General features: G+C 38.2%; 1 protein-coding gene across 1 annotated transcript in view; it reads right to left on the bottom strand.

The window, feature by feature from the left end:
* VPS50 (VPS50 subunit of EARP/GARPII complex) overlaps window positions 1-25,668 on the bottom strand; it is an 85,126-nt gene that overhangs the window by 5,437 nt on the left and 54,021 nt on the right. The window contains exons 21-25 of the mRNA XM_005480249.4: window positions 21,810-21,931; window positions 18,504-18,584; window positions 3,513-3,661; window positions 2,362-2,458; window positions 2,071-2,229 (exon numbers count right to left, since the gene is read on the bottom strand). Of these exons, the coding sequence (XP_005480306.1) occupies window positions 2,071-2,229; window positions 2,362-2,458; window positions 3,513-3,661; window positions 18,504-18,584; window positions 21,810-21,931 (608 nt within the window). The remainder of the gene's footprint in view (window positions 1-2,070; window positions 2,230-2,361; window positions 2,459-3,512; window positions 3,662-18,503; window positions 18,585-21,809; window positions 21,932-25,668) is intronic.

The following is a 25,668-nucleotide window of genomic DNA, read 5'->3' as shown; positions in this document are numbered from 1 at the left end:
AAAATGAACCAAGTAGCTTATCCTTCAAATGCCATTTTCATTGCCTTACTCCCTAAATTCATATTTAACTTGTTTAAGTCAAAATTCAGCCTACTGAAGGAAATTCAGCTATGATCTCTTTATCCCTCTAAATACCCACCCCACCGACTTTCAAAGAGAAGCTCAGAAACATTGTAACCCCTTTTCATTCTTCAGCCTTTCACATTAGGTAATCCCTCAGTGCTTCAGAAGGAGCTGAGAGAAGCCACTGAAAGAGGCCAAATCCAACAGTTTAGGACCACATAGCAGCACTAGGTAACAGTTCAGGTTAAAAGAAGGCACCTGTTTCCACACAAATAATTAATTTGGATTTCAGCTGATATTTTGAGTGAGAAACTAGTCATAACTGGATGCAATTACTGCTACAATGATTTTTGTGACTTAAAGTGAAACAGAAGTCCTCTGCCAATGATTAAAGCCTTTATCACATAAAAAAGTATCAAATTACTTCAATATCAAACAGAATGGTAATGAGCTCCTCTGTATAACCAGCAAAAGTAATTTGCAGCGCAGTCTTTTAAGATTATACTTGCCCAACAGAGATTTTATTTCTAAGGCTGTTAATCTAGGGTTTTTTCCTTTTCTTCTTACAGACTCTCAAAAATTCAGAAGTGAAGAAAATCAGAAGAGAACTACAGTAACCAATTGGCATTTAACACAAATTTTCTGAAAGATTAATTTGGCAACAAAATGCAGGCAACACAATGTCATGCTTTAACTGCTATACAATTCATTCTTCTGAAGATGAAGATGTCTAATGCTCCATAACCTATTTCTTCAACCATCTCCTTCCCCCATTTTATCTGCTTCCAACATACTTTGACTGAATGTACAACTTTGTGTATGTGTGCACACGACTGAAAGTAGTTGATTATTCCTTCAATCTCTGCTCACATCTGATGTTCCTGGAGTCCCAGTGTACCCTGAAAATCCCTCATTACTTAGCAGTTATTTAAAAGCTTTTGTAGCAACTAGTACTAGCTATAGAATAGAGAAACCAAAACTGGTTTTAAATGGTATTAGCTCTGAATGTCCTGAAGCAAGTTCATCAGCAGTTGCAAACTCACAGAAGAAAAAAAGCTTTACCCTGAGATCAAGTATTTTAAGCACAAACTGGTAACAGCAGCATAAACAAGAATAATCACAAAGATTCCATCAATTTCAGTGCAATGATACATCCTCTGTCAAATTCTTCCTTCTTTGGCTTGATTTTTTTTTATAGCAGAGAAGAGCTACAAAGTATGAAGGTGTTATCCAAACTGTTTTTCTACACAGATGTGTAGCTTTTTCTGTGATTCACACTTCACACATCTTTAAAATAAAATTTTCAGTTTCTCTGAAAAGAACTAGTAATTAATATAGTATAATTAATTAGCATAATCCTTCCACTGCCAGAACTTCTCTCTGAAGACCTTTAGAAACATTAATTAGACATATATAAAAAGATGAGAAAGGGATTGTCCCAAAAACTAGTTCTGTATGCCTTAACACATGGCAATTGTATAATGACATCTACTGAATGCAATCGACAAGTTGGGTGAATAACTTCTCTTTAGCTTCCTTTTCAAATATTAACTTCTAAATATAGCAATTTCAATTAGATACTGCATGATCATTATTGGTGCTGATTTGACCTACAGCTCCCACGATACATCACAAAGACAATCAGCAAAATTATTCAGAACAGCAAATAGTGTGTTTTGGGGTTTTTTTTAAATGCTATCTCTGGCCACTGAATTTCCCTCAGTGTTACTCTGTTTACTACACACTTCTCTACCATTCAAAACTTTGATGTGAGACTCATTAAACTTCTTTGGTCACTTTCACACACCATGTAGTCAAAAAATCATCACTGAAAACAATGCTTTAGAAGCAAGAATAATGACACTTCTGGACAGATCTCATAGTAATTTTCCCTTTGTAAGGATGATATATTGTCCTAGCCATGCCACTTTAACAGTTATAGTGAAGTATTACAGCAATTCAGTGTTTATATAAACTCTAGCACACCACTTCCCATAAACTATTCACCTTTAAAAGAGCATCTACATATACATTGTGCTGTGACATGATTTCCTTCACATCCCATTTCACATTAGCCATCAGTAGAAGCATTTGTTCATAGTCAATGGCTTTAGCAGCAACAATCCAATAAACTGGTTTACGTAGTTCACTGGCAGTTGACACTGTCTGAAATAGAAAATAAATAAAATTCACTTCAGTAGGAGCAACATATAACTATGATATAGAAGTATTTTCACCATAATGTACAAGTTTCAAATCTTCTGTATGAAAATCAGCTGTGAATTACACCATTCTGACCTGAGAATAGAACTGCTGAAGAAAAGGCTTCTTGGCAGCTGGCATCACTGCATCAAGATGAGGCTGAAGAAATTCAAACTGCTCAGCCAGAAATACCCTTTGAAAGCAAAGAAAATTTACTGTGAACTAAGTGTAACGTTTGGCATGTCTCTTTACAATTTTTACTCTACAGCTGATGTATCTGGCAATAACAATATGCCACCTTGGAAAGTTTAGTCCCGAGAAGAACCATATCAATTGTGTGCCAGTATATCAACCAGCAGTCTCAATTCTGACAATTTTAAAATGTATTTGCAAACAAGAAAATATTTTAATAAAGAAACTAAGGCATGAACATCAAAAATCCGTATTTCTATTTCTATTTTTTTGAGGATACACTGCAAAAGTCCGAGCCAAGGTCTAGTAAAGTCAGTGACCAAGAGTCACACAATTTTCACCACAGGACAGTCAACATCAATATTAATAAATCCATCTTAGAATTTCAAAAGAACATTCCCAATAAATTTTGTGCTAGTGGATCTATGAAACTGAACTTGATCTCATATTCCTAGGAAATATATTTCTAACTAAGCATAAATTAAAAAAAAAAAATTAACTCCTAATCTTTAAGTGTCATCTCATGTGAAGAAAAAAATCATTCCTAGCTGACTCTTACTATTATTCTTATCAAATAAAAATCACTTTCTTACATTTGCATTAATTCTTTACAACGTGTTCTTCTCCTGAGCTGTGACATAGGTACACTTCTACCCATTGCAAAGAACACGGTGATTCAAGCCAAACTGATACAAACTAAGCAGTTCTGAGTCAAGTATTTACTATAAGGTGAAAATGAATCATACAAATTAAATATTCCCACTAACCTCTTTGAAATTAAACTTTTTCCATGATACATTTGGCCCTGTATTGTCAGAAATTACTGGCTCATCTGCAGTAAAATTTCATTTCTTGTGTTTGCATGTTGCTAGACCTAGGAATTAGACTCCAGTACCTTCAATTACAAAAATCACCTTTATCACTCATACTTAAAATCACATTGAGAGGTAGGAATTCTTGACCGGTCAAGAAGGTTTTGAAATGTAACCACAATTTTTTAAACTATCAATAGCTTTCAGTGATCACAAATACAGTGTGTACAGTAAACAACCTACAAGGATTCTGTGGCCACCACTCTCTCTGCCAAGCCATACAGCGAATTGCCAGATGTCAAAACTACGAGATGACTGAGATGTGGGCTTGGCACCTTCTCTTTTCTCTCTTCAGCAGCTGTGAGAGTCCCTGAAGGATCAGCAGACACCTCCTGAAACAAAGAATTAAACAAATTACACTCCACAAAACCAGCAAGGATGGCTGGTTCCAGCTGAACAGTTTCAGATGCCAGATAAGATGAAGGAATGTTTCCAATTTTAGGATGTAATTTAAATCAAGCCTATTTTATTTAAACAGTATAGTGAAAGGGTGAAAAAAATCAGATCATGTATATCAGTAGACAAGAAAAGAATAAGTTAAAAGAAAAAGGCAGCAAACAACCTTCTCACTATGCCTTATTCCTTAAACAGGCTTTAGCCCAATTCCCTTTTGGGAAACTGACTTCTCATCCTTGGAGAAAGTATCTTCAATCTGACAGCAACTAAATCAAGAGGCATATCAAAGAAATGCTACTTCTGCATGGGCTTCACTGCTTATCCAAGCAGTGGCTAACTTAGGTAAAAAACAGCCAATCTTCTCAATCACATAATCACTAGGTTGGAAGACTCCTTTAAGATCATCAAGACCAACCCATGCTCCAACACCTCAACTAAACCATTCAATGAAAACTTCTATCCTGAAAAATTCCTGATGATAGAAAGCAAGGAAATATTGGATTAAGTAGAATTGAGTAGAATCTGTAGTGAGAAACAGGTTATACCAGTGCCTTGTTCCAAAATTAAAGGAAGAAAATAGAGAAAAAATTCTACCCCCACATTTAAGGAATCTAACCATAGGGTACAGCTAGAAGAGGAATCATAGAAGGAAGAAATTCCCAGAGAAGGTGTACAAAGGGACACCCTCTGAAGCCTGGCTATTTCCCAGTCTTCAGAGGGTTTCAGGGCATGAAATCATAAAGGTAGTTCTGGCTGGTTTGAATTAATTATTCATACCATGCTTAAACACAGGCCACAGGAAGATGAGAAATCTACAAAGGAAAGGCACAGCACCCAGAACAGGTAAGAAGACAGGCAGGATATGGCACTGATTTTACTAGGAGCCTTTCAAGACCCTGGGGATAGAAGCCCTGGCCAGAGTCTACAGTCTATGGATGCTACAACATACCAGCTTGTTAATATGGAATGAAAACAAATAACAGTAATAGTGACAAAGTAGTGGAAAAAATAACTTTCACAAAAGTAAAATCAGTGGCTCAACATGGCTGCTGTAAACAGCATAGGAACAACCAACCAATACGACAATAATAATGCTTAAACATAACATTTAAGTTTGGACTCAAAAATACAAATTAATGTAATTCTGAAAATGCAGTTAAACAAGGGAAAAAGATAATAACAAAAACAACGTAATGAAAAAAAGCAGCTTTCAGGTTTGTGAATTGTTTGTTTGTTTGTTTCAACTAGAGAAAGAAATAAAACCAAAAGAAATTGCATTGAAGTAACTACGAAAAGAGGGAGAAAGACTCAAGCTAACCAGAACAGTAGTCATAAATTTCTTCTGGGCTCCACAACAGAGAACAACTGTGAGAAGTTACCTGAAATAGAATACTTGCTATTCAAGCAGATTTTGTTTGGACATTTTTGCTTAAGGAGGAGAGCAGTGAGCACCTGAAACACTGGTGGAAATTAGTGGTGTCACTCACTCTAGATGCCAGGATCGAGACAAAGAGGAATATTTCATTGCAGACCTTGAAACACCAAGAGAAGAAGTATTGCACATACAATCAGTTGAAAACTGGAAAATCAACAGGGCAGTTATTCAGATAGCAAAATATCTGACAGACCATTGGGGTAGTGTTGCAGCAACTAAAGGTAGGGCAGGTGAAAATTGATTATGTCAAAATGTGTAAGGACCTGGGGAGAATTTAAGTGATACAGGACGAGCAGAAAGATCAAAACTTTGTTGCTGTAGACAAAGCAGTACCAGAATGTGTTTACTGTCTGGATGAATGCCAAACCAAAAGTGACATTAAGAATATAAGACAACTGAGAAGATAATAGCGGCCAAGCTGTTAAAAGCGGTTTGAGGTGTGGAGGAACAAAAATTCACAAGTTCCACTTTAACTCTCTCAGATTTTATTTGGCAGTTTCCTCCTGTGGTGTCACAGCCCAAGGCAATAGGGAGTGGATTTGCTAAATCAGAAAGGCTCTTTCAGTTCTGCATCTCCAGAGACATCAAACACAAACATAAAAATGGGCTACAGCAGATGGAACAATGCACAGTCTGGGAAAGCAGAGCTCTCACTACCAAGGGTGAGGAAGTACCTTCAGACTTACTTTAAAAATATTCTAATTAGGTTACAGACATAAAAGGCCAATAAAGCAGGGAACCTTGATGGTTCCCCACAGAAATTCTGACACTAAAAACAAGGACTGCTGACTGAGAAATTCCATCAACACATCATTTGTAGCACTAAAAGAACTCAAAGAAATACATCAGTAAGCAGAAGATAAAACTTCTAAAAGAAACTTATGGCAAATGTAATCAGATACAGTTGCACTGAGCATAGGAACTATTATAAAGGCTTGCTACAATGTTATATTATTTGAAAAATTCATTTTCTTGGCTCTGATCTGTGTTCACACTCAGCCAGATAAATCTGGAATTAAAATTACTAGATGCTTTACAATACTATGAAGTTTGCATTCTGCTGAGTTTAACAGAATGGATAAGCAAGCCAAAGGGCCTGGATATTTGCTAAAGATCCTGTGACCTCTTTCAGAGAGTTCTAAGGAACTTCCTCAGCACACTCACAGGTTTACTGCAGATAGGGAATGACATCTAACCATCTAGCCACAACAATCCATTCTCTAAAAACATTAACTAAGGCAAAGACAATACTGATTAATTATTAAAATTCCCTCTTTATCTGTCCACTCTTTTACTTTTTTCACTTCATTCCATTCTTAAAAACCCAGATTAAAAAAAAATCCACCAAAGCAACAGGAAAAAAAAACCACAAAAAACCCAACAAACAAAAAATTTTAAAAATAAGTCAATTTTGAAGTGTTTACACATGACAAAAGCAGCCAAACCCACAGCTCACCAAGCAATGCTGTATCCTTAGGAGAGACAATGAGTGACAGAGCTGGGGGAAAAGTATCAGTAGCAAACATTTAAGAACCTTTCTTTCTTTCAAAGACTAATTACAAATTATGTAAAAGCCTAATATTATGAAGACTTCATTTTGTATTTATCTCACTTCAAAGTTGCCTGGCACTTCAAACACATTTTAAACTTTTTTTTGTTCCTTTTTGTTTCCCATGAAGGTAAGTAACATCTCTTAAATGCCAAAAATGTGTTGCATCTGAAGAACACAAAGGTACATGAGAACTGGCCAAGTCAGAGATAATGCTCCCTTCAACTAGGGAGTCAAACTCTGGTTCAAATATCGTGGCCAAACAGCATGAGCATTTCATTCTCCTAATTTGTTCTAAAAAGCAGGCACTGCAAAAGCATGTTGAAAGCAAAAAGCAAACAGCCAGTGTGCCAATACCCCAAAGAAGCACAGGATCACTCTGAAAGGGTCTCAGTGATGCATGTGGTTTTTCTTCCTGCCTTCATTAACAGAACTGATCAAATGACTGAGAGAGAAAATAAAGGGGCAAAACACACAGGCTGGAACAGGAAAAAAGGCTACAGACTATTTAAAGAAATCAGATGTTTTTCAGTGTACTGGACTTGTTAAAGTTAACCCTTCCAGTAATGAAGAAAATCTGCAAGAAAATGTCTGTTGCCAGAGACTCCCTCTGTGTACCACAGCAAACAAGCAGGGTCCTGTAAAACTGCCAGCCTCAAGAGGAAGAGGAAGGGAGTAGAAGCCAGAAAATTAAATAGCAGCCAGTTGAACTTTAATTTCAAGAAATGTCAAGTTACACTGAGAACATATTGTAGCACCCAGGATTAAGCATGCAGAGAGCAATACTAAAGCAGAATAAACTTGCTTAGCTCCTCCCTGCATCAGAGTAGCAGGTCCTGCTGATCCAGCAGAACTGGGAAATGTCAAAGACGTATCACAGCCCACAAAATATCCATGTAAGAAAACTGCACAAAATAGATTTGATAAAATAACTTCAAGGTATACATGGAACTGATGCAAACTACAAGATGCTCTTCTCCTCAACACTCAAAGTGTTAAAAAAAAATTTAAAAAATATTAAAAGCACCACACTGATCTGAACAATAACCAAATGAACTGCAGTAGGCAGAGCAGGACAGGTTAACCAGTACAGCCTGCAGATACCTTGCAGCAGGTCTTACCTATTAAATTTTCTCTAGTCTTAGTTTAATTTCCTCATACTGTTACAGGAAAAGATCTGTGTGTTCTAATGTTATACATGATAGGCATACCCAAGTAGCAATTATTTTTACAAGGTGCTTTGCTATAAAGACCTGAAAATATCAGGATGAACTGTTAAAGCAGGCTTATGGCTGTTTTACCTATTTAAGGGTTGCTAATAACAGTAGCATGAGTTCAGTGTATGCTTTGAGAAGTATCTTTGCAAGACACATACAGCTGAATTAAAACTCATCTGGAACATGTTTTTACAACCAAAAGATATATATAAGCAAGTAATAGGTATCAGATGAATGGGAGTGTGACATTGTTTAATTGTTGGGTATTTCACCTCATCATTTAATTGTTTAGACCCAAGAAGAATTTTTAATTAACAGGTAGGAAAAAAATCTGTCTGTGTAAGGAAAAAGCCTCGCCTTCAATCTCTTTTTAAAATGTCATCTGTAACAAGAGAACGTTTTCATGTCAAGTTTGGCTCAACCCAGTGGCAAGCCTTTGTTAAGCCTTCCATCTCAATGGGAAGAGGAGACTATAAACTAATTACCTAAATTGGAAGTATAAACTATATAAGATAATTATCTAAGTTAAAAATTTGACATTTAATTTGCAAGAGAGACATTTTTACAGGGCTGATCTCATGAGAACAAAAACACTTTTACTGCAGTTATCCAAAAGAACTTATGACTGAGGCAACTGATTATCTGCCAATTATGGTGAAATACTTGACAGTTAATTACAATCATCAACCTCCATTAACTTTAAACAAAAACCAGTAAACTCTACAACCTGTCCCCAGCACATGAAGTTCTGCAGATCACACTCACAACCAATAATCTTTTAAAACTGCTTTTCTTCTGGCCTAATACTTTTTGCGTAAGATTTCAGTTTCAGAATTGTTTTGATTTAACACACATACACAATAGCAAAAATTTTAGGTTTGATTTTGCAATAACTCTAAATGTTACTGAAGAAATCCCAATCTTAAAGGAGTAAGTGGTGTTCAAAAAGCATGGACAAAACTGTACTATTTGAAAAGGTTCTGGCAGAAGAACAGTCTACAGCAGCTGCAACATACCAACACTGCTGCCAAGAACTTGATGTGTGCTGATGGACAAGGAAAAGCAGACTAACCCCAAATGTTTACATAAAACAGGACAGCTCCATCATCTCTGTTTTAAAACTGTAATTAATAGTTCCTGTAATATCATGAGCATCAATTACAAGAAAACAAACTGATCAAAGAAAGCATAACTTCTTATTGTATTCAAAAGCTGACAGAAAACAGTTCAACTAAATCCAAGTAGATGCTTAACATACAAGAATTTTTGATCACAAGAAATGTACTGAAAGCAACCAATCAAGCTTTTTTTTTCTCCCCTTTGAGCTTCCAGATCTGAATGCTGAAAATTATAGGTAGGGCCAATTGCAAAAGCACATTGCTTTCAAGGTAGAAGTATTTCTTCAATATGTTGTAAATGTGTTAAGGTTTTAAATGGTATTTTATAATACTCCTACTAGGTTTTAAGTTGCAAGATTAGTATTTTCTTGCTGAGGGGCACAAAACTTACCAAGCAGGTAATCTTGCCTCAACTTGCAAGAAAGTAAATCAAACATAAACAATGTAATTGCCACTCTACAGGCTTTAAGAAACCATATCTTTAAAAACCAAACTACAAACCATCTTGAGAAACCATGCTAATAATTTTCTATTATTTACAGTCCTTTTCATGCAAATGGTGTCTTTATAGCATTATTGAAGAGCCATAAAAGGGATCCCCAAACTTCCCAACATTTACAGTGCACACATTTCACATTGTCCTCAGGGCTGAATTGATCTGCATTGCCTCACAGCAGGCATGAGGTTCTGGTTTCAAGACTGGGGATCCTCCATGCTCTTTGTCACAAAACAAGCATGTCCCAAACCTCATTTGGGTCAGTTGCACTGACTTAGTAAACAGTTCAATTAAGTTTGCATCACTTCTGGGATCTTTGACTTTTTTTTTTTTTTTTCAAAGGTAAATGGCAGATCTTCTGCATTAAAAAATTACAAGAATTTGGAAGGTTTATTTACTACTGGTTGTCTCAACCAATGCAACAATCCCTCTGTGAGGAATCACTGTGTGCTGACAGATAACTGAGAAAATGAGTCATAGGAACTATGTCCTAAAAAACATTAATGTCAAATGAGACTCCACAGAAAACCACATACACAGGCATCATCAGAACCTGAAACCACTACCTTGCAAAAAAACCATATAAGCTGGTCTGGTCTGCTCATACACATTTTTACTGCACCACTTTCTTGTGCAAAGAAATTTTCTCAAGAAGACCTGCTGCTGGTTCCCAAGGGCTCAGCTGTGACTCTGTGGACACCTGCACCCCTCTGGAAACAGCCCAATTTTAGTGCTGTGGTGGTTTGACCAGGAAGGAGTGGGAATTCTGGGAAGCTGTGGTCAAACCAATGAAAGTTTTGGGTTTGGAACTGGCACCCGGTGTAGCCAGTGGGGTTTGGACACACCTCCGAGAATACACAGGGGTTAAAAGCAGGGCACTGCCCTTGGATCCCTCCTCTTGGGACATCGTCGGCGAAGAAGTCAGATCTCTCTCCCCCGCCCAGCCCGCTGCTGCTGGGCGGGGGAGGGGCCGGCCATGCGGTAGGCCCGGGGCCTGGACAGAGATGGGGTTGAGGGGGCTTCGGGGGGGGGGGCTTCGAGGATGGAAGGGTGGAAGATCCCAGAGAGTCAGCCCTCGGGCAGCCAGCCCCCCCCCCCAGGAGAGCAGCCAGCCAGGAGGAGAAGGAGGGAGAGTGCCCGGCCGGAGCGGCAGCGTGTGGGCAGCGTGCGTGGGAGTCGCTCCGGACCGACAGAGACTGAAAACTTTTAACCCTTCCTTGCATGATTGGGGCCTTGCAAAAATGCTAATCCTCCTCGAAGCTGAATAAGAAGGGAGATGAGAGATGAGATGAGACAAGGACCTTGGCCCGAAGGATGTGGAGATGATTGGATGGGGAGAGATGATTTGGAGTGGCCTTTTGGCTGGACTTTTCTCGTGGCTATGGACTCAGTTGTTCCTGTGACACAGACTGCATTTAGGGGGAGGCAGTGCCTCAAACCCAGGAGGGTTCATTCGTGAGGACCCCCCGGCCCCAGGGGGTTGGAAAAATATGGGGGGGACAGATGTCCCAAAAGCAGAGACTGTGCCTTTTTGGAGTGAGACAAGGCATCCTTGAAAGACAACCCTAAAAGCAGCTCTGGCCATGTCTCAGTGGTGAGAGCACTGAGCATGGAAGGAAGATGTCACAAGCGGCAAAGGACTTTCCGGGCGGTGCCGAAGTGACAGGGAAGCACACGAGGTTTCAGTGTGTTTCCAGGAGAAGCCTATGGAACGAGAAGGACTCCTTTCCTCTTCATGAACTGCAGTTTGAGTATACTAAAGTGTGGGGCCAAGGCTGGGTTGGTGTTTTGGGAGAATGTATCGGATTGGGAAAGTCAGGGAGTGGGGAGGAGGAAAGTGGTTTTTTTGTAAGGTTTTCAATTTCTTTTTTTTCTTTTCCTTATAGTCTCTCCCTATTTTCCTGTAGTTTAGGTAATAAAGTGTTCTTTATGTTTAAGTTGGAGCCTGTTTTGCTTATTCCTGGTCACATCTCACAGCAGACACCAGGGTGAGGCATTTTCATGGGGGGCACTGGCTCTGTGCCAGGCTCAAACCATGACATTTTTGGTTCCCTGGACCGGGAATCGAATTACGGGAGAATGATGAGATAAAGCTGTGAGATGGGACCAAGAGGAATAAGAAAAGCATGTACTAAGTTAAGGTAGATAGATAGTGAATCTAGGGTATTGTTGTGTAGAAGTGTTTTGTAGTTCTGTTGATAATTTTAGAAAGTGTATTCTCGGAGGTGAAGGGTGGAGTGTGGTGGTTTGACCAGGAAGGAGTGGGAATTCTGGGAAGCTGTGGTCAAACCAATGAAAGTTTTGGGTTTGGAACTGGCACCCGGTGTAGCCAGTGGGGTTTGGACACACCTCCGAGAATACACAGGGGTTAAAAGCAGGGCACTGCCCTTGGATCCCTCCTCTTGGGACATCGTCGGCGAAGAAGTCAGATCTCTCTCCCCCGCCCAGCCCGCTGCTGCTGGGCGGGGGAGGGGCCGGCCATGCGGTAGGCCCGGGGCCTGGACAGAGATGGGGTTGAGGGGGCTTCGGGGGGGGGGCTTCGAGGATGGAAGGGTGGAAGATCCCAGAGAGTCAGCCCTCGGGCAGCCAGCCCCCCCCCCCAGGAGAGCAGCCAGCCAGGAGGAGAAGGAGGGAGAGTGCCCGGCCGGAGCGGCAGCGTGTGGGCAGCGTGCGTGGGAGTCGCTCCGGACCGACAGAGACTGAAAACTTTTAACCCTTCCTTGCATGATTGGGGCCTTGCAAAAATGCTAATCCTCCTCGAAGCTGAATAAGAAGGGAGATGAGAGATGAGATGAGACAAGGACCTTGGCCCGAAGGATGTGGAGATGATTGGATGGGGAGAGATGATTTGGAGTGGCCTTTTGGCTGGACTTTTCTCGTGGCTATGGACTCAGTTGTTCCTGTGACACAGACTGCATTTAGGGGGAGGCAGTGCCTCAAACCCAGGAGGGTTCATTCGTGAGGACCCCCCGGCCCCAGGGGGTTGGAAAAATATGGGGGGGACAGATGTCCCAAAAGCAGAGACTGTGCCTTTTTGGAGTGAGACAAGGCATCCTTGAAAGACAACCCTAAAAGCAGCTCTGGCCATGTCTCAGTGGTGAGAGCACTGAGCATGGAAGGAAGATGTCACAAGCGGCAAAGGACTTTCCGGGCGGTGCCGAAGTGACAGGGAAGCACACGAGGTTTCAGTGTGTTTCCAGGAGAAGCCTATGGAACGAGAAGGACTCCTTTCCTCTTCATGAACTGCAGTTTGAGTATACTAAAGTGTGGGGCCAAGGCTGGGTTGGTGTTTTGGGAGAATGTATCGGATTGGGAAAGTCAGGGAGTGGGGAGGAGGAAAGTGGTTTTTTTGTAAGGTTTTCAATTTCTTTTTTTTCTTTTCCTTATAGTCTCTCCCTATTTTCCTGTAGTTTAGGTAATAAAGTGTTCTTTATGTTTAAGTTGGAGCCTGTTTTGCTTATTCCTGGTCACATCTCACAGCAGACACCAGGGTGAGGCATTTTCATGGGGGGCACTGGCTCTGTGCCAGGCTCAAACCATGACAAGTGCCCAGCAAGAGTCAGAAGTGACAAAAATGAGATGTCCCAGAGACTGCTTAAAGAGAGACCAAGCAGTTGCCAAACCCCAGAAAATGTATCTAATTAAATAAGCTCAAAAATTTCAGTAAATTATTCCAGTTCACTTGGTAATAGAGTCAAGTAAAGAAAAAAAAAAGCTGTATGAAGAACTCTTAATGAATAATGTGAGGAAGTAAAACAGCTGCTGAAGTCCTAGCATAATTTCAATGTGCTTGTCGCGTCAGAACTGTGTATATACACAGTACTCTTCCCTTGACATGCAATTCATACAATGCCTTAAAAATTGTCATTATGTACACTTAAAAATCTCTTTTAAAGCTGGGAAAGAGAAAACCCACAAACAGTATTTTCTTCTTTTTTTCTTCAGGTTTTTTTTTTCCTTTCAAGCAGCAGGAGACCAAGCATGGATTAGAAATGTTGCACTATTCAGCTAAATAAAACCTCACCAAGAATCACAGCTACCACTTCACTGAGGACCTTAGCTGTGTCCTTTAGGAGCTGCATCCTGTGCTAGGCACAGCCAAGAGTCTCCAGAGTTTGCCACTAGTATTTTGCCAAACTATATGTAGAAGGGAACCCATCCACACTACAAAATGTAGGCCTGTGATGTGACATTTAAGGAAAACCAAACTATTTGTTTCCAGCACTGGGACTAATGTAACTGAATTGCAGCATTCCACAGGATAAAAGAGTCAAAGCCTAAATGGGATGGGAAGTCAGACATGAAGAAAAAAAATTATTCCTACCAATCTTTATCTTATTTGTACATCTGAAAAATCTACATTTTCCATCTCTGCACCATCAATCTCTAACCTGACTCTGCCAAAAGACATATACTTTCTGGGGAAGGAGTCCAAAGGCCAAAGTAAAGACAGATTCTAAAATACGTTGACCCACACTCATTTATATCAGTAATTCCTTCCATCTACTCTTCTATACATTGCATTGCAATGCTTAGATACCTTACTACAGTGATTTTTCTACTGCTGTAAGTAACTTTAAGAAACTTCATTCTAGATTTCAGTTTTTGCTTGAGCAAATCTGTTTACAATGAATTATTTATGAGTATTCCATGCTTATTTGGTCCCCAAATCTCTTTTTGCAGCAATATCACTCAAAGCAGCTATTTACATACACAGGACATTCACAAACAAGATCTAGGCAATGACAGTATCACGATTACATTTACATTTTTTGAATGTAAGGAAGCTGCTCAAAAACAGAAAAAGCAAGGAATCAGAAGAATTTTCCTTCCAAAGCACTAATTATTCCCACCAAAGCACCCAAGAAACTGATTGATGCCTTGTACTTACAGACTTAAAGCTCACAGTGAGCTAACATGGACATCATTACTGTGTAAAAATACATTTCTGTTAGAAATTACAGACACAAGGACAGTGTGTGCAGGTACCTCTACATACCGACTTGGAAACTGCCAGTGAGGAGATACAAGCAACTCAAAAAAAGGCTTGCTTTGACGTATTTAGCCTAATCTAAGCCACATCTGAGTAAGGATAAAAGAACAGCACTTCTTCATCCCCTTTTCAGCATTCTCTTTCTGTGTTTTCTTTTTAATACAATCTGCTTATATGAATGAGTAGAGTGTTTGCAGAGTGCACACAAATCTGTCGAGTATAGATATTTGTAGAGTAAATATGAATGTGTAGAGTGCTACTTCTGGAGGATCCCGAAGTAATTATTAAATTACTAACTCTGAAGCTGCTGCATAGCAGAAATCTGTATGAAAGCTATTCTGTGCTAGATGTGCAAAGACCTGACTGTGAAGTTCAGAGACACATATGAAGTTCAATACAGTGTGGCCAAATAAATCTCTGAAAGTCATACTGTTCTCTTAACTCTCAAATGAAACTGAACCCTAAACTACTTTAAAACAAATACTCACAGTGCTTTTGTTTCTTATACTTTTGATTTAGCCTAAAGATATTGCTTTAAGGCTAAGACAATGAGGTTACATATAGAAAACAGCTATAGAAACAGCTGTTTCTATATATAGAAAACAGCTTACTCAATCACTGTAAGCTGTCAGCACACTTCCACATAAATTACTATAAGAAAGCAAATAAAGGTTTGCTAATTGGTAGACCCTTTTATTTATTTTTTAACTAAGTCTATTTATTTACCAAAAAAAAGTTCATATCATACTTAAACCACTATCTGTATTAGCAGTACAGTATTTTTAAAAAAGCCATAATTGGATTCCATTATTAAATTTGTAACAGTTTGAGATTGGAAGCATATCTAAAGCACTAGTGTTTTAAGAACATGCTTGCTCAATTGTAAAGAGTCCTTAAAGTCCTTTAATCATCGTCATAATGAAGACTTTTATTACTGTCATTTTGATTACATCATACAGAACATCCAAATTTTCAGAAAAGCTCAAATTAAAAATGTTTTTGTATCCCAATTATGACCAGCATGAGCTCATTTACTACCAACTGAAGACATTTGGTCATTGCTTATTGTTTGGGGGGTTTTGTTTTCTATAATGTGGTTTATCATTTATCAGTGTAGGAAAACATAGTGACACAATAATATGTATCACAGCTGAGGTCACATTACTGCATTGCAAAGAAGTTAGCAGGACTAAATACATGTTCGCATTTCAGCTATTTCCTGTTCTCTGTGTAAAACATTAATCTAAACTGCAGGAGGACTTGCTTGCTGCAGTTTATAAAGCACAGTTGGTTTTGCTATGAAGTATTAGACTGCACAAAGCAGCGGAGAAGTGATTCAGCTACAGCTGAATCCTGCTCAGAGGGGACAAGGACCCCCAGCAGAAGCAGGAGGCACGTGATGCATGAGAAGGGATGGAGGGAAGAGTAGAGGAAGTGCTTCAAATGCTGCAGCCCTTTGCACACTAGCCACAAGGCAGAAATCTGACCCAGTCGCTCAGTGGTCCAAATAAAATCCAGGAAAATACTTCTTGTCCAAGTATGGTTAGTATACTGTAAGCACGGTATATATTAAAGGACAGAAACTTCTTGCACTGTAATAATGGGAAAATAAAGCAGTTCTATAAGGAGTTACAGGGAATGCCTCCAATCGACCTCCATACTCTTCATACTGAACATGCTACAAAAATGCAAGAAAGAACACTTAGTGCTTTAACTTGCCAGAAGTGGAACTCTCATTCCACATCACTTTTTCCTTTACAAAGGAAATTTAAAATTCAGCTGAACAACAATAAAAGGAGTATTATTAAAAAAAAAAAAAAAAAGGTATCTGGTATAAACTAGGCAGCATTAATTCAATCCTAAACAGAAACTACCAGAATTCCACACAAAGCTGGAGGGGCTGGCCACTCAATCCTCCAATTATTCCTCTAAATGCTGACAGAAAATTTGAGTAAAGAGGCCTTCATTCGCGCATATCTCAAAAAAAGTAATTGAGAAAGTCCAAGAGGAAAGCTAGAAATTATCCAGTCTAACTTACTGAAGCATCTTGACAGAGACCATGTAGCTCAACCTTCACAGACACTGACAGATTTATGAAATTATTCTCATCTCTATGCAACTCTGGCCAAGTCTACTGGTCACAGACTCACCATTGTCAGATTCAGACTATCTTTATGGAAATTAAATATTGATGCTGTCATCAGGAACTGAAATGTGACAGAAATTAAGCCCTTAGTAAAGTTGCCATGGGTAGAAGACAAGGCAACAACATTAAATTCCCAAGAGGCCATGAGACTGAATGCCACAACACAAACATAAATACTTTCAAAAAGCAATTTACAAAAATTTAAAATAAGATAGGATAATTCCTTGAGCAATTCAGAACCATCCATGCAGTCTCAAGAAATACCCTTTTTATGACACAATGACAATGAAACTTGACTTTCACAAATTTTTAAAAATAAGCAAACAATTAACAAAAATACCCAGAATACTTTAACTTCCTCATAAATTAAAAAGTGAAAAATCACCATTTATATTCTAAGACTGGCTTAAGTTCATAAGATATTAATAAACCTTATGGAATGTCTTTAAGCTAACAGCAGTTAGCTAAGATTTCTTTCTTCTTTCAAATCTTACATTGAATATAGCTATTAATTTCAACTGGCAATGACATTATCTATCACACTGCTATTAATGACTGAGGAAGAAAACAAGCTGCCATTATTTTTCCATTTCATTCCAAGATTTTTTTTCAATTATTTTAACTGCTAGAAAAATGAAGTCTGTAAAGCACTGTCAGGAACCATCACTACAGAGAAGTTTTAAAAATTAATTCCATAACTTGCCATTTTTCCATAATCTTTAACTGATTCATTTGCAAGTACTTCCTGTAATTAATTTTTCTTTCTGCATACACTGCCTTTGAGAAGAATATCAAGAAGCCTTTTTCTCCTTTACAGAGGCCTAGGGTTATTAGTTATCTTATGCTCCCTCTACTGACTGTATAAGAAATGACCTCCAAGCCTTTTAAGATGCCTCTCTGAGAGAACAGTTTAGGATTTGATATAATGCTTCAAGGAATTTAAAAAGCATGAAGTACATTTCTTGGAGTGTCAAATCCTTGTGCAAGTCAGAGTAAAACAAATTTTTCTTCTTTCTAAGATAGTAGCCTCAGAAAATAAAACCTTTCTGTAGCATCCAGGGTATTAACTACTACATAACCCATTTATGATACCCTGAGGAAATTTCTTCAAAATGTTTCAAGGGTTTTATATTTAGGTGGAATATGAAAACTTCAAACTTCCATTTCTGGTGTAGTTTTTAGCAATATTTCTTTATAAACTCTGCTGTTCAGCTGAATCCACAAAACCTACCTGCAGTCTCCTTTACCATCCTCCTGTGCAGGACAGTAGTCTACTGCCAGTGTGACATGAGCACCATATTTACTTTTCACACTTTCAAAATAAAACACAAAATGACCAATGGGATATAATCCAAAAAACTACATCAGGGAAAGTTCCTCAAAATTAAGGAAGGTCTTAGTATACAACCTCTGTTATCCTGAAAGGTGAACAATCTTCAGGAGAGCTTACAGTTTTGCTATTCTTTTACTGAAGAAAAATGAGTCATCTATTTCTTTTTATAAAATGTGTCTTAGTAAAGATAATACTGAATTGTCTCTCTTTTTTACATGAATCACAATAGAAGACTTAAATATCGAATTTCACTGTTACATCTAGCAAAATCTATTTAATTAGTTTTGCTGCACATTGGAAACAAGTGATTTAATACAATAATGACCTCTACATCACGAAACCAACCATTGTCTAATAACAAAGACTTATTAGATACATTCACACTGAATGTGAAAAGAGGAAAAAATCAAAAAGCCATGATGAAATATAATTCCTGAATGTCACCCACAGTCCTCTATCCCACTGAGCATTAACAACATCCAGGTACTTACCAGATCAATCAGACTCTCCTGGATTCTGTTCAGTGTGGTGCGTAATCTGCTGCTGCTGAGGCCCAGTCCTGTAGATTCAAACTGGAAGAAATGCATTCTACTTAAGTTGAGAAAGGAAATCTCTTTGGTTTAAACTTTAAAGTTATAGAGCAAAACTTGAGCTTGCAAAGACTATCTACAACTTGCATTAAAATTTTAGCACAAAATCACAACCACACAAATGAAAAGAAAATCAACAGAGGTCACAGCACTCAACACTGCACTGGTATGAAGAATGACCTAAGTATCTTCCATGAAGATGACAAAGTATGATTCATACCAATAAAACATCCAGTATCTTAAATACATCTTTCTGTATTTAACTTCAGGGCTGTAGATTTTTTTATTTGGGCCTGGAATGGCTCTCCACATTCTCATTGAGCCTGGAATGGTTCCCCACAACACCATCTCTGAGCCTTGCATTCACACCACATCCAAGTCAAATGGTTTTCGCTCTTCCTTCTAGCTACACAATCCCTTGTAATCATCAAATATATATCTTGCATAAGTAAAAATTATAACCACTGATCTTTATAAACAGTCATTATTACTTAATGCCTACAAAGATCTACCTCAGAAATGTGCCATCTTCATGCTCACGGCTGAGGAGTGTAAGGGGCTGATGCTCAGCTGGGATATATAGTTAAATATATATATATGCTATATATATGTATTTATTTTATTTATATATCTATACATACACATATATATAGCTACACTAACTTCCTGCTAAGTGCAATGGATTATACCAGTGGAGGGTCAGATTTGACATGCACAATTATTGTAACTTCTTATCTTCTACTGTTAATAAAACCCCCCAACAAACTAGCACAACAAAGAAAGCGGAAACGGGATGTGCAACAAACACAAACTTAAGTCAACAACCTGGAAGGATCTGAATACAGTTCTGGTATGTGATTCACACCAAAAAGCAATTTGTTGAACATTATTTAGGGCACTGTTGTATGCTGCATTATTGGACTTCAGGGAAGGAAGTATTTGAGTTTATGTGACCTCCTCCCCTCTGTGTGAATACAGACAGGTATAATTTAGGTCACCATTTACTGCATCCAAAGTTTCTAATTTAAAATGTCCATCTGCCCCAATCCTCCTATATATTAAATGACAATTTACATCTGAGTTGAATTCCCACTGAAAGTACACTCTGATGAAATCTATAACCTGATCTAGGAGACACATCCAAAGAACAGAACCTCATGGCTTCACCATGAACATTTCACTCATCAGTACAGCTGACTCAATTCATACAAGTTCTTGCTATTTCTACTTGCAGAACTATAGATTTTTAAATTCCATAAATTGATGACCTAGTAAGGCTAGTAAGCAGAGCATTAAACAATTTGTAGAATAATTCTGTTCATCATCATTTTACCTCATCATTAGCCTCTTATAGTAATTACCTCTTATAATAAACTCCTATAGTTACTTTAAAAAGTAAGTTTACAAATTAGTGCAATGTCCTGTCAAAAAAAAAAAAAAAAAACAAAAAGAAAACTCACCTCAATTTGTTTCTGCTAAGGAAAACTATTTTGTGGCATGTTCATGAATGTTTTCAATTTTAATGAGTAGATGTTAAATACAGGCAATACTTTTTTATTGCTCCATAATTTGAGACAAGGTAGGCTTAATTTGCAGCCCACAAATAAAGTTTTGAAAGCAATTCTGGTTACAACAGTGTTTAATTTTTGGAAGTGAAGAAAGCTAGTACTGATTACATAGGATAATGATTTGAACAAGGTCTGGAAAAAGCAATGACAGCATCATGAACAGACATAGAACTCAACATATGTATTTTAAATCCCTGGTTTTCACTAAGCTGGCAATGAACTCTGTATAACCACTCTCCTTATGTGTGTACTAGCTCACATATACAAAATGACCATAATATTCACAAATAATTTTAAACATTCAAGGAAGTTATACCAGCATACTCTAAGAATCCCATTTGACATTATTTTCTGAATAAAAATAAAACCAGAACTCTCTGAGTGGTCTAAATCACATACCATCACCCATCTCTAATTTCTAAAGGTTTAGAAACACTATGGGGAGTGAGAACATTTAAGCAGCATTACAAAAGGGTTTATTACAATCACAAACCCTTGCAAGCATTGTGTTTCCCATTGAAAACAATCTGTCAAAACAAATACTAGGCACAGTACAAAAACATCACAATTTTACCACCCATCTGCTAGAACATTTACCTGCCTAGCACTGTGCTGTTCTCTGTTAAAAGCACAAAGTGAGGAAGCTGGTATGGGCTTTAGAAACACAAAACAGGAGGTGCAAAAAAATAACAATAAATGCTACACAATGTGAATAGCAGAGCAACCAAGCCAATGGAAATCAATTATCTTAAAAAACAAACCAAGAAGCCCCAAACCAAACCTCAAACAAACAAACGAAAAACTAAAACAAAAACCCAACAAAAGGAAAACACCCTCCACCCATCTTGTAAACACAATTGCAAATACATTTGTCCTGCCAAACAGTTCAAAACCTTTTAGAACCATATGTTGAGTCTGCAAATTCAGTACAATTTGCAAACAAATGGTGATGGATTTGGCACCCCTCAACACTGTTACTTGTGGAGTAATTTAGGGGCCAAGATAGGAGAAAGTTGTTTTCAAATGCAGCTACTAAGACAATTCTATTGACAGCTGATCTATATTATGTAAAGACATTGCCAACAAGCATTTTTTTCAACTACAAGATCACTCAAAAAAACAGTTTTCATTAATTCAAGTAGTTTGGCAGAAAAATACTAGATTTGAAAAAGTGACTTTCAAATTTCTTAAACTAAAGTACCTACTTAACTTTCATGGCCCCGTTTTCCTACATTTGCTATTCTCATGTAAACTAGAGAAATACATATAGAAAAATTCAATCACCTTATACTGTCCAGGCTCAAACCACCCTTCTGCAATCTCCTTTTCTACTACTACTTCTAGGTATTTCACATTGTCTTTCCTCCTTTTCAATAGTGCTGGAAAAAAGTATAGAGAATCTATCTATTCAAAACATAATATGATTAATGTCTCGCTGACAATAATGTTCCCAGTACTTCCTTCCTTTATTATTGCTGATCTAATCAGTCTTTTCTTACTCCTACATTCAAATCCATTTTATTGCCACTAATTTTTCTGGGAATTACATATTAGGTAGCATTTTAGGCAAAGAGATCCCCTCTGTATTCTCATTCTCTGTGTACAGTGATACTTGAAAATGAAAAGTGCTTCTACCTACCATGTCATTTCGGCCAAAAAATGTATAGACTGCATACAGATAGTAATCAAAGAGCTGGGACATGAAGTGGATCACATCAAATGCAATAGGCTTCAGAATATTCATCATCTGCATGTATTTCCCTTAAAAATCAAATACAGAAGATCAGTTTCCTCAGCATAAGTGCTACAACAACAGTTCAGACAAACTCAAAGCCAATTTTATCAAGTGTATTATGTAGCCTTCATCGTCTATTAACAACAAATTAATAACAGTTTACAGATTGGAAAGGTTTAAAAACAAAGCTAAAATGATGGCTTAAGGCACCAATACTTCTCAAAATATAGATGTTAATCCATACCAAAATGTACTCAACCGTTCTCAGCCTTCTGGTACCAAATTCAACACACAACTGTCTGGATCCTCTACAAGTTTCAGCTTCATTTAGGTACAAAATAATAATCTGCTAAAGTAGTGTCTGGCAAATGCTATATAGAGCCACTGAAGATTTTATGCTTTAGTGTGTTTATATATGCACATATGGCTATTTTTCAAGCAATAGAAAAACACAGTATAAAAAATGATATGCCCAAGATTGGATTTTACCCAACAACTGTAGGAGTTATGTGCTTCACATCAGTGATACAGCATTTTCTGCTCTCCTTCCTTTCTATCCTGTAGTAAGAATCTCAAGTAGTTTTAAGTTTGAAATGTTTCCAGGGGGAGAGACTAAGAGTAAAGGAGGATGTCAGTACCCTGGAACATCCAGGGAGAAGAAATCCTTCTCTTCCTTACTATTCTCTGTTGTAACATATTGGACTTCGGAAAATAACTTTTTTAAAAATAATAAAAAAACCTCGGCCTCAGGATCTTCATCTATGTGTTATCTGAATCAAACTGATCATAGGATTTGGAGTCCAAAAGGGATTTCTCCTTACAAGCCTAGTTCACAAGCCTATAGTTTTCAGGTATTTTTGTTTCCAGCATAGGACATGGCTCTTCATTGGGTCATAAAAGAAGCACATTTAATGAAAACCCTGATATGGCAGAGACCCCGCATTTCCTGCTAGATACCTCAAAAATGACATCCTGCTGGCTCTTTTACTGTTCTAAAAACATAACATATAACAAGTGTTATTTTGTTACAACAAACTGTTTGGTTATTACAATAAGAGACAGACAGCAATTTTCTAACGAAAACACAAATACAGTCCACACCAGCATGTAGGATACAGCAGGTCATTTCACAAATTGTCATATTCCAGACATGTTTAGATGTGACAGATTAGAAAAATTACAGGAAGGTGGTAAAACCATTTCTTTTTCCTGTAGTCAACAACACTCATCTTCAAGTTAATACTCTGCCCAGAGAAGTAATCTACTAACAGATAGAGAAAATATTGGTTGAATCAGAGAAACTGGGGAGCAAAGAAACAAAAGCTAGCTTTTAATGAAGGGGGAGTTATTTGAATTTTTCAAGCAAGTAATTGTGTAGGTCAGCAAGATAACTAACTTCAAACAGGCATGATACAGCTACATACCTGATAAAATGGTAGAGCACTAGAGTAAGAACCAAGCAATAGCCTGACATTGCTACCTTGCAGGTTTCTATCTAATTTAGACTACTTACTGAATGACTATGCCCCTGTTTGCTGAGACATGCAAGCATATGTTTTGTTATTTTTAGAGATTTGACACGGGTTGTAATAATTGATAATTGTCACTTTAGCCCTTTTGTTAACTCTATACTACTTAATTATTAATATTTTGACCCATACTATTATGAACAAACTGAAAAGTGGACTTAAAAATTCTATTTGTCTTCTAAAAGGGAATATCCAATGCACAGTCCAATGTGGAAATTTTTGGATGTTTGTGAAAGGATGGTACTGGTACCCTAATTAAAGCATCACTTTCATCCATACTATCTGAATATTCTGTATTGGACAGACTGACTTTCACCACTTACTCTGTGATAAACATATTTTTCAAGTTGCCTGCAATCCAATACGAGTGATGAGTCACAATCTGGACAGTTAAGACTTCCAAGTATCTGTGCAGCTGGCATCAATACTGAAGGTAATCTCTTGGGCAGTGTCTCATGCTTTTCCAAAGGGCTATGCAAGTACTGCCCAAGTACTGTACCTATAAAAATCTTCCAGTGCCAAGAACATTTCTCTATTACTACATCACTCAGCATCTTGACACAAGTGTTCCAAGAACATTTCCTCCTCGTTGCTCTCTCTAACAGGACACCAGTTTTTAGTGTATATATACATTGTTACCTGTACTTGAGCTGAAATTATTGTTTTGGGTTAAAAAGGGATATATAAGAATACTTCCAAACAGCATAAACACAGTACAAAGCCGTATCAAAATATAAATTTCCAGAAATACTTGAAAAAAAACGCTTAAAGATTCAGCAATTGAAAGCAGCTTGAATTTCTAGAGGCTCTAGATAGCTTAAACTGCTAACATTTGCCAGGTTTCTTTTGAAGTATTGTTTGCAGAACTCCTTCTGTGCTTAAGGATAGCAAGTAGAGAGCACTCTTTATCAGACTAATCTATACTAAACTGATGCACCTCACAAATTAGCACACACAAATTCTTGCCAATAAATCTTTACCAGGCCAACCTGGTAAAGTGAGCTTTAAACTAGGGAAGATGGAGTAAGGGGAAAGTTACAGTGACCATGCATGCAGAAAAATAAGGTTTAAGTGGGATACCTCCAGCAGGTACAAGCAGCCAAAGACACAAAACAGGACTATGGGACATCCCCTTGCACTCCCACTGGGATATTGACATACTGCAACACCTCTATGAAGTGCCTGTACACCAATGCACACAGTAGGAACAAACAGGAGGAATTAGAGACGTGTAGGCAGTCACAGGGCTTTGATCCCATTGCAGCTATGGAGCTATGTTGGGATAGCTTGTGTGACTGGAATATTGTCATGAAGGGCTACATGCTGCTTAGGAAAGGCAGACCTGGAAAGCACAATGGTGGAGGGGTGCTGTATGTGAGACAACACCTGGAATGTACTAAGCTCTGTCTTGGGGTGGATGATGAGTCAGTCCAGAGTTCAAGTGTTAGGATAACAGAGCAGACTAGCAAGGGTGACACTGTCAGGGGGGTCTGCTACAGGCCACCTGATGAGGAGAAGGAAGTAGATGAAGTCTTTTAACAGAGAAGTAGAGGCATCCTCATGGTCACAGGCCCTGGTTCTCATAGGGAACTTCAGTCATCCTGACATGTGCTACAAGAACAAAACAGCAAAGCACAAACAGTAAAGCATTGACAACAACTTCCTGACAGAGATGGTGGAAGATACAATGAGGAATGGTGTGTTGCTCAACCTTATACAAATGAACAAGGAAGGCCTTATTAGAAGTATGAAGGTTGGGGACACCCTTGGCTACAGTGACTATGAGATTGTGGAGTTCAGTATCCTGCATGAAGGAAGCAAGGCAGCAAGCCAAATTGCAACCCTGGGCTTCTCAAGAGCTAACTTCAGCATCTCTGAGGATGTTCTTGGAAGAATCCCATGGGGATGGGCTCTGCAGGAAAAAAGGGTCCAAGAGAGATGGTCAATATTCAAGCACCACTTCCCCCAGGTTCAAGAATGGTGCACCCTGATGAGCAAGAAACTGGGCAAAGGGGGCAAAAGACCAGCATAGATGAACAAGGAACATCTGTCAAAACTCACTAAAGCAAAACATATACAGGAGGTAGAAGCAGGGACAGGCCACTTGGAATGAATATAGAGATGTTGTTGGAGTGAGCAGACATAAAGACAGAAAAAGCTAAGGCCTACCTGGAATTAAATATGGTCAAGAAGGACTTATTTGAATACATTAATAACAAAAGGCCTGCTACTAA

Source organism: Zonotrichia albicollis, chromosome 1 (assembly GCF_047830755.1).
Source record: "Zonotrichia albicollis isolate bZonAlb1 chromosome 1, bZonAlb1.hap1, whole genome shotgun sequence".
In the NCBI taxonomy this organism is placed as follows: Eukaryota; Metazoa; Chordata; class Aves; order Passeriformes; family Passerellidae; genus Zonotrichia; species Zonotrichia albicollis.
Note: the sequence above shows the minus strand (reverse complement) of the source record. Positions and strands in the feature narration are given on the sequence as shown.